This window comes from Enoplosus armatus, chromosome 18 (genome assembly GCF_043641665.1).
Source record: "Enoplosus armatus isolate fEnoArm2 chromosome 18, fEnoArm2.hap1, whole genome shotgun sequence".
Lineage (NCBI taxonomy): Eukaryota > Metazoa > Chordata > Actinopteri > Centrarchiformes > Enoplosidae > Enoplosus > Enoplosus armatus.
In genome coordinates this window covers 20,720,463-20,735,773 of record NC_092197.1, presented here as the reverse complement: position 1 = coordinate 20,735,773, position 15,311 = coordinate 20,720,463, and the positions used below count along the sequence as shown (strand labels likewise).

Here is a 15,311-nt window from a genome sequence, read left to right as displayed (position 1 = left end):
GCCATGAGCACCTCAAGAGGGGACCTGGGACGGCGGAAGTGGTCATCGCTGAAGGGAAGGTTTGCATAGTTGTATGGTGGTAATCATTACTACATTATTACATCAGTACTCAGCAGTCATTACCACATTATTAATTCAATTCAATTTTTAGTAATAGCCAGTAGTAGCCATAGCAACTATAATAATAATAATGGAAATATGACTAATAATAGCAATAACAGTGTTGATAAAAACAGAAATATGACTAATAATAATTGTAGCAATGAGAGTCAAGCGGGCCCATGGCGGGAGCAGCCAGGCATACCAGGACCACGATCCACAGGAACCTGCGAGACGAGGAAGCACGAAGAAACTCTGGGGGAAGATGTAAAGTTAGCAACATGCATTGATGGGACGTGAATGTGTAAAGATGGAGAGGGAGAGGAGGAAAGCTCAGTGCATCATGGGAAGTCCCCCAGCAGTCTAGGCCTATAGCGGCATAAATTGGGGGCTGGTCCAGGCAGGACCTGAGTCAGGCCTAACTATAAGCGTTATCAAAAAGCAAAGTTTTAAGCCTACTCTTAAAAGTAGAGAGTGTGTGTCTGCCTCCCGGACCCAAACTGAGATCTGGTTCCACAGGAGAGGAGCTTGATAGCTGAAGGCTCTGGCTCCCATTCAGCTTTTGGAGACTCTAGGAACCACAAGTTAACCCTGCATTCTGGGAGCGCAGTGCTCTAGTGGGGTAATAGGGTACTATGAGCTCTTTAAGATATGGTGCCTGACCAGTAAGAGCTTTGTAGGTCAGGAGAGGGATATATAGATATAGATAGAAACATAGATACCTCATTGGCTGCTGCAGTTTGTTGCCTCTGTATGTCTGCACGCCCGCCATAATGGAGCAGTCAAGATCTAATACAATGTGCACTGAGAAACGCAGACTTCCCTACAAAATCGGCTGTAACTCACTTAATTGGGGACCGATTTTCATGAAATTTGGTCTGTTAAAAACGTGATAAACTGAACATGATACTGGTCACTTGTCGGGATTAAACTCAGATACTGGGGGAGGATCTGATCAGCTCCATGCCAAAACATTAACCTTCTATATAGCCACCGGGACATGCAGGCTCCCATCTATGTTTAGCACATAGATTTCTCCAAAAATCTATTATATCTAATCTATTATATTGTTTAAAAAAGCCACCTGGTTGCTATGGTATTAATAATTAAGTCAATTCATTAATAAAATAAACAAGACTATTTTTGTTCAATGTCAAAAATATTGTAAATCTCAAATGTTTTATTTTTATCTTCATTAATTCACTTAAGACAATGACACAATACTATATTATAATATAGTAATACAATACTATAGCATAATATAATGATGCAATACTATATTATGACATAATGATACAATACTATAATATAAAATAATACAATAATACATACAATTTAGTGGGTCAAGTGTTTGAGACCAATGTTCAGATATACAGTGCAGTCTTATGTAAACATAATAATGGGGCTCTAGAGAGCCAAAACTCCCTTAAAAACTCGCAGGTCAGAAGTAAGCGTTGGGTTTTGGCAAAGTTAAAATGGTAAAACAACCGGACCTGTAGTTTTCCTGTTCCGGGAGAATGCATGCTTTAATTCGGCCTGGTTCCCCAGCTAGCTCCTACACTTTTTTTCCCCTCCATTTTTTTCTGCCAATAGGTGGAGCTAAAGCACCTATAAACTGGTTGCCAACCGCTATTAAAACTCAAAGAAGAAGAAGAAGAATGGGCGGAACTCATCTGCGCGAAACCGATTCCAGACCAGCTAAACCGCGAGTTAGCGTTACCCGGGAAGTTGAAGACTTGAATTTTCTGTTTCCAACAGTAGTCACTGTACGCAGGAGGACAGGACTATGGGCAGGACACGGAACACACTGAGAAGGAGACATTTTGGAGTCTGTTTTTAGTCTGGTAGTGCTGCTAAGTTGAATTTTAACGTCAGTAATGAATTTAATTAACGAGCGTTAACTTTTGTCAATACGTGGTCAACACGGTTGTGAAAGTTCTTATAAATACTAAACCGACGTCACCGTTACGTAAAATACTTAAGTGACGCTAACTAGTTATTACCGAATCTGTCTGACTTACACGGTAACGCATTGTTTGCTTTGTGTTTTCGTTGCTGTTTGGCTCGCTAGTTAGCTGTTGGCTAGGCTAAAGCCATGCATTTCTTAAAAGGCAAAGGAGGCAGACTTGCCAAAATCTCTTGACAGCTCACCCGTAATTCTGAGGGCTTGTCCGTTCATGGTTAACGTTAGTTACGCCCGTCGGTTGCCTTGGTTATATGTATGTCTTTATGTTAATAAATCCCATGGCTTCACACCAACTATTTCTTTGTGATGTAAAACCTCAAAATGAAGTCTTTTTTTTTTTGTCAGCATGGAGTCTAGTGGCTTGGTCAACGACTTTCTGTCTCCGGAGTCGACGGTGACCTCCCTGTTGTCAAGCTCGGGCCACCTGAGGAGCAGTCTGCTGGCTCCTGAACACAACACCTCCTTCAGATACAGAGACAAGGTTAGGCTAACCCTAACCCTTTTTTTGGGGGGGGGGGGGGCTCTATTTTCTATCTGCCTGTCTTTGTCCTCGGTCCTGTTATGATACCCGAGCCAGTTTTTTCAGCCATTCATCCCAAGGATGCAATGGAAGTCAGCTCCTCCTAGTTTTAAATGGCAGATTTTAAATGGAAGTTCTGCATTGGGTTGTTGATAAAGAAAACAAGGATTTTAAAGATCAAGGGGGCGGGTGGGGTCTTAGCATTAAAGTTACCATTAAGCTGCCTCACTAAATGCACTCTGCAGTGACGCCTCCTGGCTTCTGGGGCCAGGCTTACTGAAAACAAATTGCCCATGCTTCTTGATTGATTGATTGGTTTGATTGGCAGAGCTATGACTCAGCCTCGGCGGCGCTGGACGCCTACATCACAGACTTCGAGAGGAGTCGCCTGAACAGCGAGTCATTGACAGGGGGGCTGGTTCTGCCGCAGACTCCGCCCTCCACGCCGAGCAGACCCAGAGCGAGCGCGCTCCGAAACAAGGATGGTAGGTCAACATTCTATTTTTCACCATTCTATGATGGTGATAACTATTATTATCCTTATTATTACCACATTATTTCTATTAGTAATTCATCAAATAAATAAGTTTTGTTTTATGTAGTCAGCAGTGTGTGTATTATTGTCCTTCTTTTGTATCATAGTTCTCAGGGAGCGTTTGACTGACAGGGAGCTGGACTTCCTGAGCCTCCCTGTCAGCTCCCTCCGTCACCGCGGCAACCGAGACAGGCTCTCCATGACGACAGATGAGCTGCTGTCCATCCCTTACGACGGCTCGATGCCCGTCACCCGCACCTCCGCCTTCATCCAAGGTCTATAAACACATCACCCACACTTTTGCCTTAATCCGAGGTCTTTAAACATATCAGCCACAACTCCAGCGTCGTCCCAAGCCTTTAAACGCATCACCCACACCTTTGCCTTCATCAAGGGTCTTCAGATGCATCACTTTGGGATGACGGCGTATATCTGTATTTCGGACATTGTTTGATTAATTGTTGAACGGGTTGATAGAAGAAATAATCAATAGAAGATTCAATAGTAACAGCATTGATTAGTTGCAGTCTGTGTGTCTCAGTTCTTCTGACTCTTCTCATCTGCTGATCCAGGGCTCCTGTCCCAGTCCGGAGCCTCCCAGCCCTGCCCCCCCTCCTCCTCCAGGCCAGTGCACAGAACTTGGGGTAGACTCAGCAGCAGCCACACCGCCCCCCGACGGGACCACCACCACCACCACCCTCATCCAGCCGGGACGCTCAGGAGCTCCAGGTTCATGCTGTTTTCACTTATCCGTCTCATTTGGGATATTTTCTGAAAGGTCCCTGTTTTGTCCTGGAGAAGGTCTACGTCATTTTTTCCTCCTCCTCTCCAGGTGCAGAGGAAGACCAGGGGCAGCCACATTGAAACCAGATGTTGCCAGCTGCCACAGGGTGATTATCATTCACGGTATTATTAGTCTCCATAAGGTCCGGAATATTCTATGTTTTCGGATCCTAGTTGGACTGCAGTGAACCTCCATTGCTCCCCCTCTCTGTCTCCATCAGTCTGTACACAGAGCAGCAAGGTCAGAGTGGGCAGAGCCGTCTTCGCCACGCCACCTCCCTCGCTGGTTCACCAGTAACAAGGCCGGCACGGACTGTTCTGGAATCACCAGCATGCCGGACCTGAAGTACCCGGCCTGGATCCAGCAGTGTGACCTCAGCGAGCCGCCACCGCCCACAGAGTCGGAGCTGTGGGATGACCACGGTACCAACAGCTCAGTTCCCTCCATAACTGACATAAATATTAGATGGGTCTACATGTCACTGAACCCACATGGCAATACAGCATCATACAACACAAATGGTACAGATGCTTTTCAGAATGAGTGAATTGTTCGTATTCAGACACTGCGCCTTTTTAAAACGAGCTGTCGGGACTTTTGTAAGGTTGTGATGTCACAACTATACAGTCAGCCACTTACAAGATTCTCGCTTTTATTTTTCGAGCTTATGTTAGTTTAATCGGCTGCCTATCTGCATGTGATACAGTTCTGCCAGTGACAGTTTTCAGACGGCAATGTTGATGGTTGTGGATTTGAAATGAGAAGCTGTTGGTGATGGATGTGGAATTGAAAAGAGAGGCCTTTTTTTTTTTTTTTTTTTTTAAATTACCATCAGTTTTGAGTAGTGAATCGGCCACTGGTATCATTGTAAACTGCAATCTCTGCTAAGGGCTAACTAAAGGGGGGCAGGGCTCAGCAAACAGTCCACTGCACATATAACATCATCATCATGAGTCCCTCTTAAAACGTTTTGTTTTCTTAACAACCCATGATATATATATTTCACCCGCAGCTCCCACAGCCGGAGCTCCGTCCTGGGTAGCAGAGCTGGAGGACGATGATCCGGATCAGACACCTGCACAGGTGAGAGAACCGAATCAAAGCTCCATGTTGTCTGATGATCTGTACCTGACAAACAGTAGGCGCTTCCTGATAGGCTGCAGAAAGTAATCACCTTCTTAAGGCCCCGCTTACTACCTGTTAACGGAGCTTTCAACCCCATCTCACGGTCTTCTTCATCGATGGAGCCGACTCCATCGATGAAGAAGACAGCTGTGCGTTCAAAACTCAGGAAGTGGACCATGAGTAAAACTAATTTTGTCGCACATACTGTGACACATGCCCAATTATTTTAGTGATGTAGTGACTGTTTCCCCTATATATGCACCCCGCTGCCGAATTTTTGTTTGTCATGACGTGTCTTTTAAAAAACATAGCAGCAGTGAGAGAGCTGAAGGGAGAAAAGAGTCAATAAGTTGATGCTTTCACATTTTTTGTTAGGCGTAGTCCACTCATTCATCATTTACCAGACTCATTTCCTTAAAGGGGGCCTATTGTGCTCATTTCCAGCTCTATATTTTCATTTTGTGACTCCACTAGAGTAGCTTTGCATTAAAGAGACAGGAGCTCAAACGGCTTGTTTCAGACAGAGGGTGAACTGAGGGAGCTGCATGAAGGCCCAGTAGAAGATAAATCAGGACTTTTTTAAACTGTGAATCCTGCAAAGCTCCTCTAGTGGAGTCACAAAATGAAAATATAGAGCTGGAAATGAATCATAATAGGCCCCCTTTAAAAGACTGGCTGATTAAAGAAGACCGAAGTCGAAGGTGCTCCAGATAGTGTAATGCACTGTGTTTTGTGTGTGTTGTCAGGTTGACAGTCAGCAGACTCTCGGAGATCTGAGACTTCAGTTTGCGGAGCAGATTTCTCTATTCGCTGCGGATAGAAACAGCTCTGACGTCATGGAAACCCTGTTCAGAGGTTAAAAAAAGAAGAAGAAAAAAAAATTGTTGATGTAAAATTACATCAAATATGTGTTATGGACCCATACCTACATGTGTTTTTTTCCCCTCCTGTTTAGACAACAGGTTTGAGTCTCTGATCCAAAAGGCAGATCGGGTGTTGAACTCTCTGTCTCAGAGCTCCGGAGGAGCAGACAGTCCTGCAGATTCAGGTAACTGATGTTGAACTGCACCGGAGGAATCTACAGGCCGGACCACCTCACACTGTGACGCATAAGTCAAATTCTTCCTCTTTTTTTTTTTACTGTGAAATAGCTGGAAGGCCTGTATTGCGATGGCTTGTGGGATCAGGTCACAGTATTCCTGAACATATAATCCAAAATATCCTCGACGATGTTCTAATGTCAATGCTGAAAATGAACTGGGAGGTTATCTTGATTACATCACAAAGCAAAAGCCTGCACACCTGCCACAGTCACAGGGACAGCAGCTGTAAAACACCATCTCAGCATCCAAGAGGTTCATCACACATTTCCTCCTCTCGGTGCTGCCTCTTTCTTATTGGATAACCGTGTCTGTTGTTGTTGCAGTCGTTGCCGCTGATTGCGTCGACGAAGCTGTCCGTCCGCTGAGCACCGAGGAACTTCTGCCGCTCGGTTCTTCCCCACACTGTTGTCCGTTCTCTCAGTAAGGTTTATTTACAGTCCCCTGTGGTGTTAGCTCTGATGCACCGCCACTAAACGCACTGAATGATATGACGTGATGTTATTGAACCTGCAGGGACTCAGCAGCAGCAGCAGCAGGGGGCGTCACAGAGGCTATGACTGAGGGAGGAGCTCAGGTGGGTGTTAGTCTGTTCTATTGCACTGCTCGTCTTTCACTGATCCACTGCAATACCTTTTGCATTGTTAAAGGGGACCTATTCTGCTCATTTCCTGCTCTGTATTTTCATTTTGTGACTCCACTAGAGGAGCTTTGCAGGATTCACAGTTCAAAAAAAGTCCTGATTTATCTTCTCCTGGCCCTTCATGCAGCCCCCTCAGTTCACCCTCTGTCTGAAACAAGCCGTTTGAGCTCCTGTCTCTTTAATTAAGCCCCCCCTCCCTAAAAGCCCACTTTCTTCTGATTGGCTGGCCAAGTTCAGGAAGTCTTTGGAAAAATTTCCTAAGGTAACTTGTAAACCTAACGTTACTGAGCAGTGTTGACGTAAACATAAACATCTGGTCTGTGCCTGGAGCAGAGATACCATATAAGGACATCCGTGCCTCTCTGACATCAGATAGACCCGGTGGTTGAAAAAAACTGAAACGGAGCATTCAGATCAGTCTGAAGCCTGAGCTTTTGGCTCACAGGGATTACTTTTACATACGTTTACCTCATTATTTGGTAACGTTTAGTATGAATATCCGACATTGTAACATTATATATATGACAGAAAATAAGGAAAAGCATAACAGGTCCCCTTTAACTTTCACTAACCAAAACCACGCAGCCAGTCCTGTTCTCTCTGCTCCGTACTGTCAAATCATTCTCATTTAGTATCACCTCCTGAGCAGTGCTCAAATTTCATACACGTTAAAGCTACAGTGGGTGATGTTATTGAATTATAATTTTTGGTTGAAATAACACATTTTGACCATTCACTAACAATATCTAACTGAAGGGCTCCTTTGACAGCGTGTGTCTGTGAGCACCCGCCCCCCTTTTACATTCTGTTTTGGTTTTTTTTAAACAAAAAAACTTTTACTATTCAAGATGTGAGAAGTCAGTTAACAGATCAGGAGAGGTCTCCCCAAAGAGGGTTTCTCACCTTTTGGCATTCTCTTCCTGTTAAATGAAGCTGCAGGGCCTGTGCAGTAGCAGAATCCATGTGTTAGCGTAGTTAGCACACGTTAGCTCGAAGGGCTAACTTGGCTTGTTTACTATATGACTGAACACCGCTGGAACCCTGAACGTCCCGTCGAACCCCGTTCAAAAATCTGGCAATTTTGAGTCTAAAAAGGTCATCGGATGGATCCAGGATCACAGCACCCCTTCTGTTTTGCGGTCTATCCCTCCAGGCTCGGGGCAGCAGTCTCCATGGAAATGACGTCTTTAAGCAGCCCGGCCCAGTCGAGGCTCTGAAACAGATGCTGTTCAGACTGCAGGCCGTGGAGGCGGAGCTTCAGCGACAACAAGAGGCACCAGTAGCTCCAGCGCTCGCTGACCGGCTGCAGGCGGAGACTCCGGTGAAGAAGGTACGATCGGACGCTGAGTCCTGAGGTGTGTCCAAGAGCCGATTTGTCAGGAAGAAACCTCACTCCGTATCGTTACAGGTTTTGTATGCTGGGATTGTTAATAAGTCTGGGGTTATATGGAGTTGCATTTGTAGTTGCAGAGGCCCGAAAGTGAAGCGGAGCCGGAGAGTTTTCCCGGTGGACCGTCGCTACAGAGGTAACTGACACTGAACACATCACATCAGGCTTAAACCTGACCCTGAGGAAAGAATCCAAAATACTGTTCTGTTCATTCTGTTTTTTTTGAGATACACTTCTGAAATTTACCACACTTAAATCTACCATCACATCAAAGTGTTGTCATTTATTTTCATGAACATTGGAGATTTATTTAGCAAGGTTTTGCAGTAGCTGTTTACGGTAAAACATTTTGATGCACGGCGGGCTCATTTTTTTTGATCATTCAGAAATCTGGTTTGCGGAGGACAGTCTGAAGATGCAGTGCAGCAAGTTTGGTGTCAGTTGAGCGAAAAATGTGGGAGGAGAAGAACTGAACTGCATTAACGTAACGCACACGAAACTGTGTTGCCGCCAAGGGCAATGTATTAATGATGGTTAATATTTCCATCCTCAGAGCTCTGCATCACCTGAGCCGTCTGAAGCTGCTGGTGGAAGAACCCAGACAGAAAACCGGAGCGGGAGACGACGAGGTGGAGAAGGATGAAGACGAAGGGCGCTACTCCTCTTCATCTGCTGACGGACTCCTCTGCGCTCAGCAGAAACCCACCTGAAAGCCAAAGGCCTGTTTGTCAGAACGAGGGACCGTCAGCCGTTGTCCTCACTGTCGTCTTCTTACTGTTTCCTGTCACATTCAGCGGCAACAGGAAAACGGCAAAAAGGTGCTGATGAGTCTGGGTGGTCTGGATTTCCAGACTCGTCAGGAAACGACGACCCCAAAAGGTCAGGGTCAGGTGAATGTCTAGTTGTTTGTTACTGCACTCAACATGTCCTTTTTTTTAATGATAAATCTTGCAAGCACCATGACTTGAGACGACAGTGTCATAATGCTAGCTGGACGCATTTAGTATGTATTAGCATGTTAGCATGCTATCAAGCAAACATGCAACATACTAAACCAAAGCATGTTAAAAATATGGTAGCATGTTGGCCTGCTTAATTTGAGTATATTACTTTTAGCATGTAACGTCGGAATGTTAACATCCATGCTGTTAATATGCTAACTGGACCATTTGACATGCTTAAATTAGTATTTCAACATGCCAATGTTACCATATTATACTGCTAAATGTTACAGCCTCATGTTAGCGTGAACCCATGCAATGTTACATGTTAAACCCGAGCATGTCAGCATCCATTTGATGTCCATATGGATGTTAACATGCTAACTAGCCATGTAACATGCATTTTAACATGCCAACATCACCATATTGTAATGCTAAATGTTACATGCTCATGTTAGCATGTTCCCATGCAATGTTACGTTAAACCCGAGCATGTCAGCATCCATTTGATGTCGAAATGGATGTTAACATGCTAACTAGCCATGTAACATGCATTTTAACATGCCAACATCACCATATTGTAATGCTAAATGTTACATGTTGAAGTTTAGCATATTCCCATGCTAAATACGTCACATGCTGAACCTCAACAAGAAAGATGTGTTTGTAACTATGCACTATAATTTATTTAGGCAAAGTTCTTCATTTAACATTGATGCAATGAGTAATTTGGCAGATTTTGTGCAATTAAAAGATGGGTTAAAAGATGTTTTTATTCTGCAAACTAAGGTATAGAAAAAAGGTTAGTTTAGGTATTTGTACAGATATTGTACTGCTACCAAATATATTTTCAAATGACCCAGCACTACTAACTGTTGGCATGCTGTTGTGCTGTAATTATCACATTACTGCTTAGCATTAAGCTCAAAGCAGAGCTGGAACTTGGTACAGATGAGCCTGACAAAGTCTAGCTTAGCCTGATGAGTGTAGAGCCGAGTCTGATTTGTCCTAACATGGCCACTGTACTGGGGATAATGCTGCGTTCACATTGCGTAGGAGTTACTGGAGTTGCAACTTTTCCAAACTGTTCTTGTCAACATCCAATTCATAATTCCAACTCTTTATACGTCCAAGTTGGAGCTTAATACAGAAGTACTGGGGGGGGGGGGGGGGGGTAAAGATGGAAGCCTCAGGTCATTAAACCTGAATTTAATGGCTATAGTGTTGTATTGAATGTGCCATGTATTTTTAACCTTTTTTTTTGTCTCTCAACTGATGAAGACAGACTGTCAGTGTTTTCTCTCTTGCTTCATATTTGAAGTGCCAGAACAGTGTTGAGGCAGACGGGTGACCTGAACATGAAAAGATATTATAGTTTTGTTTTAACATGAAGTGTTTTTGTTTTTTTTATTTCTATGTAACAGGCTTCAAACAGCTCACATTAAAACATATCTCAAATGTACTACCTTCATGGTGATGGCTCATTTTTGAATTTTATTAAGGATCATTTGGACATTCACAACTGTCCTGTTAATGTCCAAATTATCTTCAAGCAAACTGCTGCAAGCACCTCGACCGGAACGGGTAAACCAGGGGCCCCTTCCTGGAACCAGACCTGGGGTGGAAACTCGCCATCTCAAAAGCCCAAAAGAACTATAATATAATTTGACAGATATTGTGACACTCCATGAATAAAAGAAGTGCAAAGTAAAGCCAGGCCGAATGGGAGATGATACATCTGAACTCATGTAATTTCAGTGAGCAGGGGATTCCTCCACATTTAAAAAAAAAAAACTGTGAATAGCTTGATGCATTAAGGAAATACAGTACTACAAACACAAAAGTACAATAAGCGGAAACATCAAATATGAAGGTCCATTTACTTTTAGGCAGCTTTTGGCTGGGATTGTCCCAGAAACACCCAACAGGATTTGCTGGAATGGTATGACTGAGTTGAATTCATAAATATATGATGTGAAACTGTAGCCGGTATGTTCAGGTCCACATGAGGAAATGTGTGACATGTTCCAAGCAAAATACATGGCTGTAAATGGCAGTCGACATTAAAGACTTTAAAATAGACTTCAATCGGGGACAAATTGTAATGGACTGCTTATTGAAAGTGTTAACTTTAAGGGATAAATAAATGTTCTGGATGCAAAAATAACCATTTGCACTGGCAAAAATAAATCTAAGTATGCATATATAACACCCATGCAAACACTAAACATTCCCTGGTCTATTTTTTTCTTGCCTTTTCCATCTTTTGTATGCTGCATGTCACTCGTGAAATTGTGGGGACAAATCTGTTTACACACTCCCATTGTGGGGACTCGTCTTCCTTATGGGGACAAAAACGGAAGTCCCCGTAATGTAGTAGGGCGAGGACTTGCTATAAGGTTAGGGGTAGGTTAAGGCTAACCCTATTTCCTTTATTTCTCAAAAATAAGCTAACCAAAAAAGTCATTTTGGTATAGATTCTGAAACATCCTCATCTGGTGTCACTTTTCACTTCATTCACATTCACATTTTGTCACGACCAGACGTTAATCACCCCATCGCTCCCTGCTGACATCACAGTCTCCCCCTTGTGGTCAAATGTCACGCTCTGCACGCCGTCGCTGTGTCCCGACAGGCTGCTCACCACGCAGGAATCCACCTCCACCACTCTGACCAGACGGTCGCTGCTGGCGACTGCCAGCGACTTCCCCGATGGGCTGAAAGCCACCTGGTTGGCAGCCAGTGGCCCGGCGTCTACCGTGGCCATTGCCAACGCGGGTTTCCTGATGTCCCACAGGTTGACAATGCCACACGAGTCGCAGGAGGCCATGACGTTGCCTGCCGGGGTGAAGGCGGTGTGGTTGCAGGGGTGCTGGTGTCCATGGAAGGTAGCGGTGCTGATGCCTAGCCTGGCGTCCCACATGGCGAGGGTTTTGTCAGCCGAGCAGGTGAGGAGGAGGTTGGTGAAGGGCAGGAAGCGGACGCCGTTGACGGAGGCGGTGTGGCGACGCAGTGTGAGGCGGCAGCGCTGGCTGTTCAGGTCCCACAGCTTGGCGGTTCCATCGGCAGAGCAGGAAGCCAGAAAGTGGCCGCACGAGTGGAAGGAGCAGCCCCAGGTAGGCTGGCTGTGACCGGACAGCGTCAACAGGCAGCAGCCCCGCGAGAAATCCCAGAGCCGCACCTGCAGGAGGAACGATCCAAGGGTCAACCACAGTGCGATAAAGATCAGGGAAACGGAGAAGAGATGGGGCACCCACAAAATAAGACAAGCCTACCGTAGTGTCTCCACTGGTTGTTGCCAGTTTTGCGCCATCAGGATGAAAACTGCAGCCAGAAAGCCAATCAGAGTGACCCTCGCCTGTCAGCACCATCTGACCGACCTGGCAACACACATTACATGACATCACATTTCAGGACATCAGTCAATCAGAGTGACCCTCGCCTGTCAGCACCATCTGACCGACCTGGCAACACACATTACATGACATCACATTTCAGGACATCAGCCAATCAGAGTGACCCTCGCCTGTCAACCAAAAGACATGATTTCATTGGCTCTTTTTTTTTCTGGTCTCATCATTTAACTTATCTGGTGTTTTCTTTTTTTTTATAGGGTATTAATGATCTCCCGTTGTTTCTGATTATATCTCTTAGCGTCTCATTTGACTCATCTACTTTGTCTTGGGCAGTCATCTCCTCCTTCTTTCTCTCACCTTCTCCCCGCTGGCCGGCAGCGTCCACAGCCTCCAGCTGCGGTCGTCACAGGCGGAGGCGAGGATCGGCTCTCGTGGGTGGAGGTCGACGCAGCTGATGGGAAGCCCGTGGGCTCGGATGGAGCAGGACAGGCTGAAGGAACCGGGGTCCTTCCGTGTTTGGAAGTTCACCTGGGCCCTGCGAGGGCTCGCCAGGCCGCTGCAGGCGGGAAATTCTGTGTCCTTTGGATGTCTGGTTGTGGTGCTTCTTGCCGGTGATTTATCAGCGCTGTTGCTCTCTTTCTTGATTTGGGGTTTTTCCTTATTCAGTCTTGGGTCTGCGGCGTTTTGAACTCTGCCCTTTTTCAAACTGATGAGCATTTTCTGCCTCAGAGCTGCTTGATATTTGTTGTCCAGTTGCCTCAGCGCCGGCTCGTAGGACTCCAGGTGTTTCCTCAGCTGTTTGAAGTCCTCGATCAGGCTGTTTTTGTCCTCGGCGACCCGTTGGTACTGCAGCCGGTGGTAGTCCCTTTCCCTCTGCAGCTTCACCAGGCTCTCCCCTGCCACCAGCACCTCCTGCCTGAGCAGGTCCGTCTCCCTGCGGACCGCCTCCAGCTCGCTCTGCAGGAGCTGCCCGTGCGTGAGAGCGTCGGGGATGAAGGAGACGCTGGTGGCTGCCTTCGCCATACTTTCTGGCAGGTGTTTCTGAGCTGAGCCGTACCACTCGGCCTCAAAGCGGTTCAGGGTCCGGCTCAGGCCGGCTCTCCGGAGAAAGTTCCTCAGGAAGTCGTCCACCGCCTCTGGGATTTTGGGGATGACTTGTTTGGAGGGTGTGGGTCCTCTTCTGAAAGCAGTGGAGGAGGCAGCCTCCCTCGTCGCCTCCTCAAAGTCTTCCTCCTCCTCTGAGGAAGAGACCCCCTTGTTCTCCTCCTCTGCTCTTCCTTCTCTTCTCGTCGACATTGTCTCTCCCCTGTCGTCTGAGCCTCTTGTTTACCTGTTGCCACGGTAACTCGTGCACACAGCGGCAGAGTTCTACCTTCACTCCGTGTTGTTTACCCTGTTACCATAGCGACCTCGTGGCGCCTGCTTTTATTTTGTAGGGCTATTTTCTGATCTGTAATCTCTTTCGTAAATAGAGCTTAAAAGACATCTAGTGTGTTAAACAGTTTGTGATTTTGTCTTCTGTAAATGTCGTATTTTTTTTTTTTCTACTTTAGGTTTTTTGTTTGTTTGTTTGTTTGTTTTTTATCTGCTTTAACCCCCCATAGCGCCCCGGAGCGCCTGTCATTTAAAAACCATTCCCAGAGTGTCAAAACACGGAAAAAAATAAAGTCCCGAGCTTTGTATTGTAGACACTTCAAGTTGTCATCAACAACCGGAACCGGAAATACACATCGTAACGTTGAGATGTGACTTTATTTTTTCGCGGATTACCACTCGGTTTCCGCCTTTAAATGTAAAAAAAAAAAAAAAAAAAAGCGCCAAAGACACTGCGAATTCAAGTTTTATGCTCAAAATCATCTCAAACAGCGGGACCTACCCGGCTCTCACTGCCGGAGACGGACGCTGTTTTCCGTGCGACGAAGAGTCAGTAGGGAGGACCGACCGGAGGCGCAGCGACTTTTTCCGCATATAAATTAAGCGCCTTTTTTTTCTTTTCTCATATCAGTCACCAAAGACACTAACTGCTTCCACATTACTGCTGTTTGTTCTAATAACACAGCTGTGATGACGAGTTTATTCAAAGAAAATAAGTGTGTTGTGTGTGTGAGGGAGATATGATAAATTATGAAGTCATGGGAAATAGCTTTTTACAAGAGCTTCGGTGCAATTTGTTGTTTCATGGGGAGTTTTTGTTTTTTTGTTTTTTTTTAAATGTCAGACTCAATTCATATTCAATTCAATTTTATTTATATGGCGCCAAATCACACCAAAAGTAATCTCATGACACTTTACACATAGAGCAGGTCTAGACCGACTCTTTATAATGTTATTACAGAGACCCAACAGTTCCCACCATGAGCAAGCACTTTGGCGACAGCGGCAAGGAAAAACTTCCTTTTAAGAGGCAGAAACCTCGAGGAGAACCAGGACTCTAGGTAGGTTGGGTGGTGGGGTTATCTGCTTTGACCGGTTGCGAGACGACAAAGCACAAAGAAACTCCGGGGAAGATATGAAGTTAGTAACATGCATTGGAGGGACATGAATGTGTAAAGATGGAGCGGGAGAGGGAGAGGAGGAAAGCTCAGTGCATCATGGGAAGTCCCCCAGCAGTCTAGGCCTATATCTTCATGTTTTCGAGATAAAGCTGTTTGTTTGGATGAAGTAGGAAAATGCTCCTTTAAGTGAGGCTTCTCAGTGAGCTGCAGTAGCATTCCAGAATTCTATTGGGGGTCACCATATATAACTCTAAATGAAGTTGGGCTGTTTACTGTTTGTAGTTGTTGTTGTTTATTTACTTGATAACTTTTTTTTTTTGGAACTGTGATATTGAGCCATGCTACATCTTTATTACA

The 15,311-nt window shown here is 45.3% G+C and overlaps 2 protein-coding genes across 2 annotated transcripts; one reads left to right on the top strand and one right to left on the bottom strand.

Annotated features, from left to right (window-relative positions):
• The first annotated feature begins 1,922 nt into the window (after positions 1-1,922).
• On the top strand, positions 1,923-9,840 carry c18h18orf54 (chromosome 18 C18orf54 homolog). Its single transcript, XM_070925142.1, has 15 exons — positions 1,923-1,943; positions 2,411-2,546; positions 2,914-3,070; positions 3,228-3,395; positions 3,693-3,849; positions 3,953-4,010; positions 4,125-4,326; positions 4,917-4,987; positions 5,776-5,884; positions 5,985-6,077; positions 6,456-6,552; positions 6,646-6,706; positions 7,926-8,102; positions 8,237-8,298; positions 8,716-9,840. The coding sequence occupies exons 2-15, from the start codon at positions 2,412-2,414 to the stop codon at positions 8,870-8,872; spliced, it is 1,704 nt and encodes a 567-aa protein (XP_070781243.1). The 5' UTR covers positions 1,923-1,943; position 2,411; the 3' UTR covers positions 8,873-9,840.
• Positions 9,841-11,636: 1,796 nt separating this feature from the next.
• LOC139301690 (sperm-associated antigen 16 protein) lies at positions 11,637-14,190 on the bottom strand. Its single transcript, XM_070925133.1, is given in 5 exon segments — positions 11,637-12,284; positions 12,379-12,483; positions 12,817-13,755; positions 13,758-13,804; positions 14,178-14,190. Coding segments are annotated over 5 exon segments (1,752 nt in total).
• Between the last annotated feature and the right edge of the window lie 1,121 nt (positions 14,191-15,311).

Excerpts from the sequence above, each read along its gene's own strand:
- c18h18orf54 (XM_070925142.1), top strand. The coding sequence starts at position 2,412 with ATGGAGTCTAGTGGCTTGGTCAACGACTTTCTGTCTCCGGAGTCGACG. Across the intron at positions 3,396-3,692 it reads CACCTCCGCCTTCATCCAAG|GGCTCCTGTCCCAGTCCGGA; the intron begins GTCTATAAACAC and ends CTGCTGATCCAG. Across the intron at positions 6,707-7,925 it reads TGACTGAGGGAGGAGCTCAG|GCTCGGGGCAGCAGTCTCCA; the intron begins GTGGGTGTTAGT and ends CTATCCCTCCAG.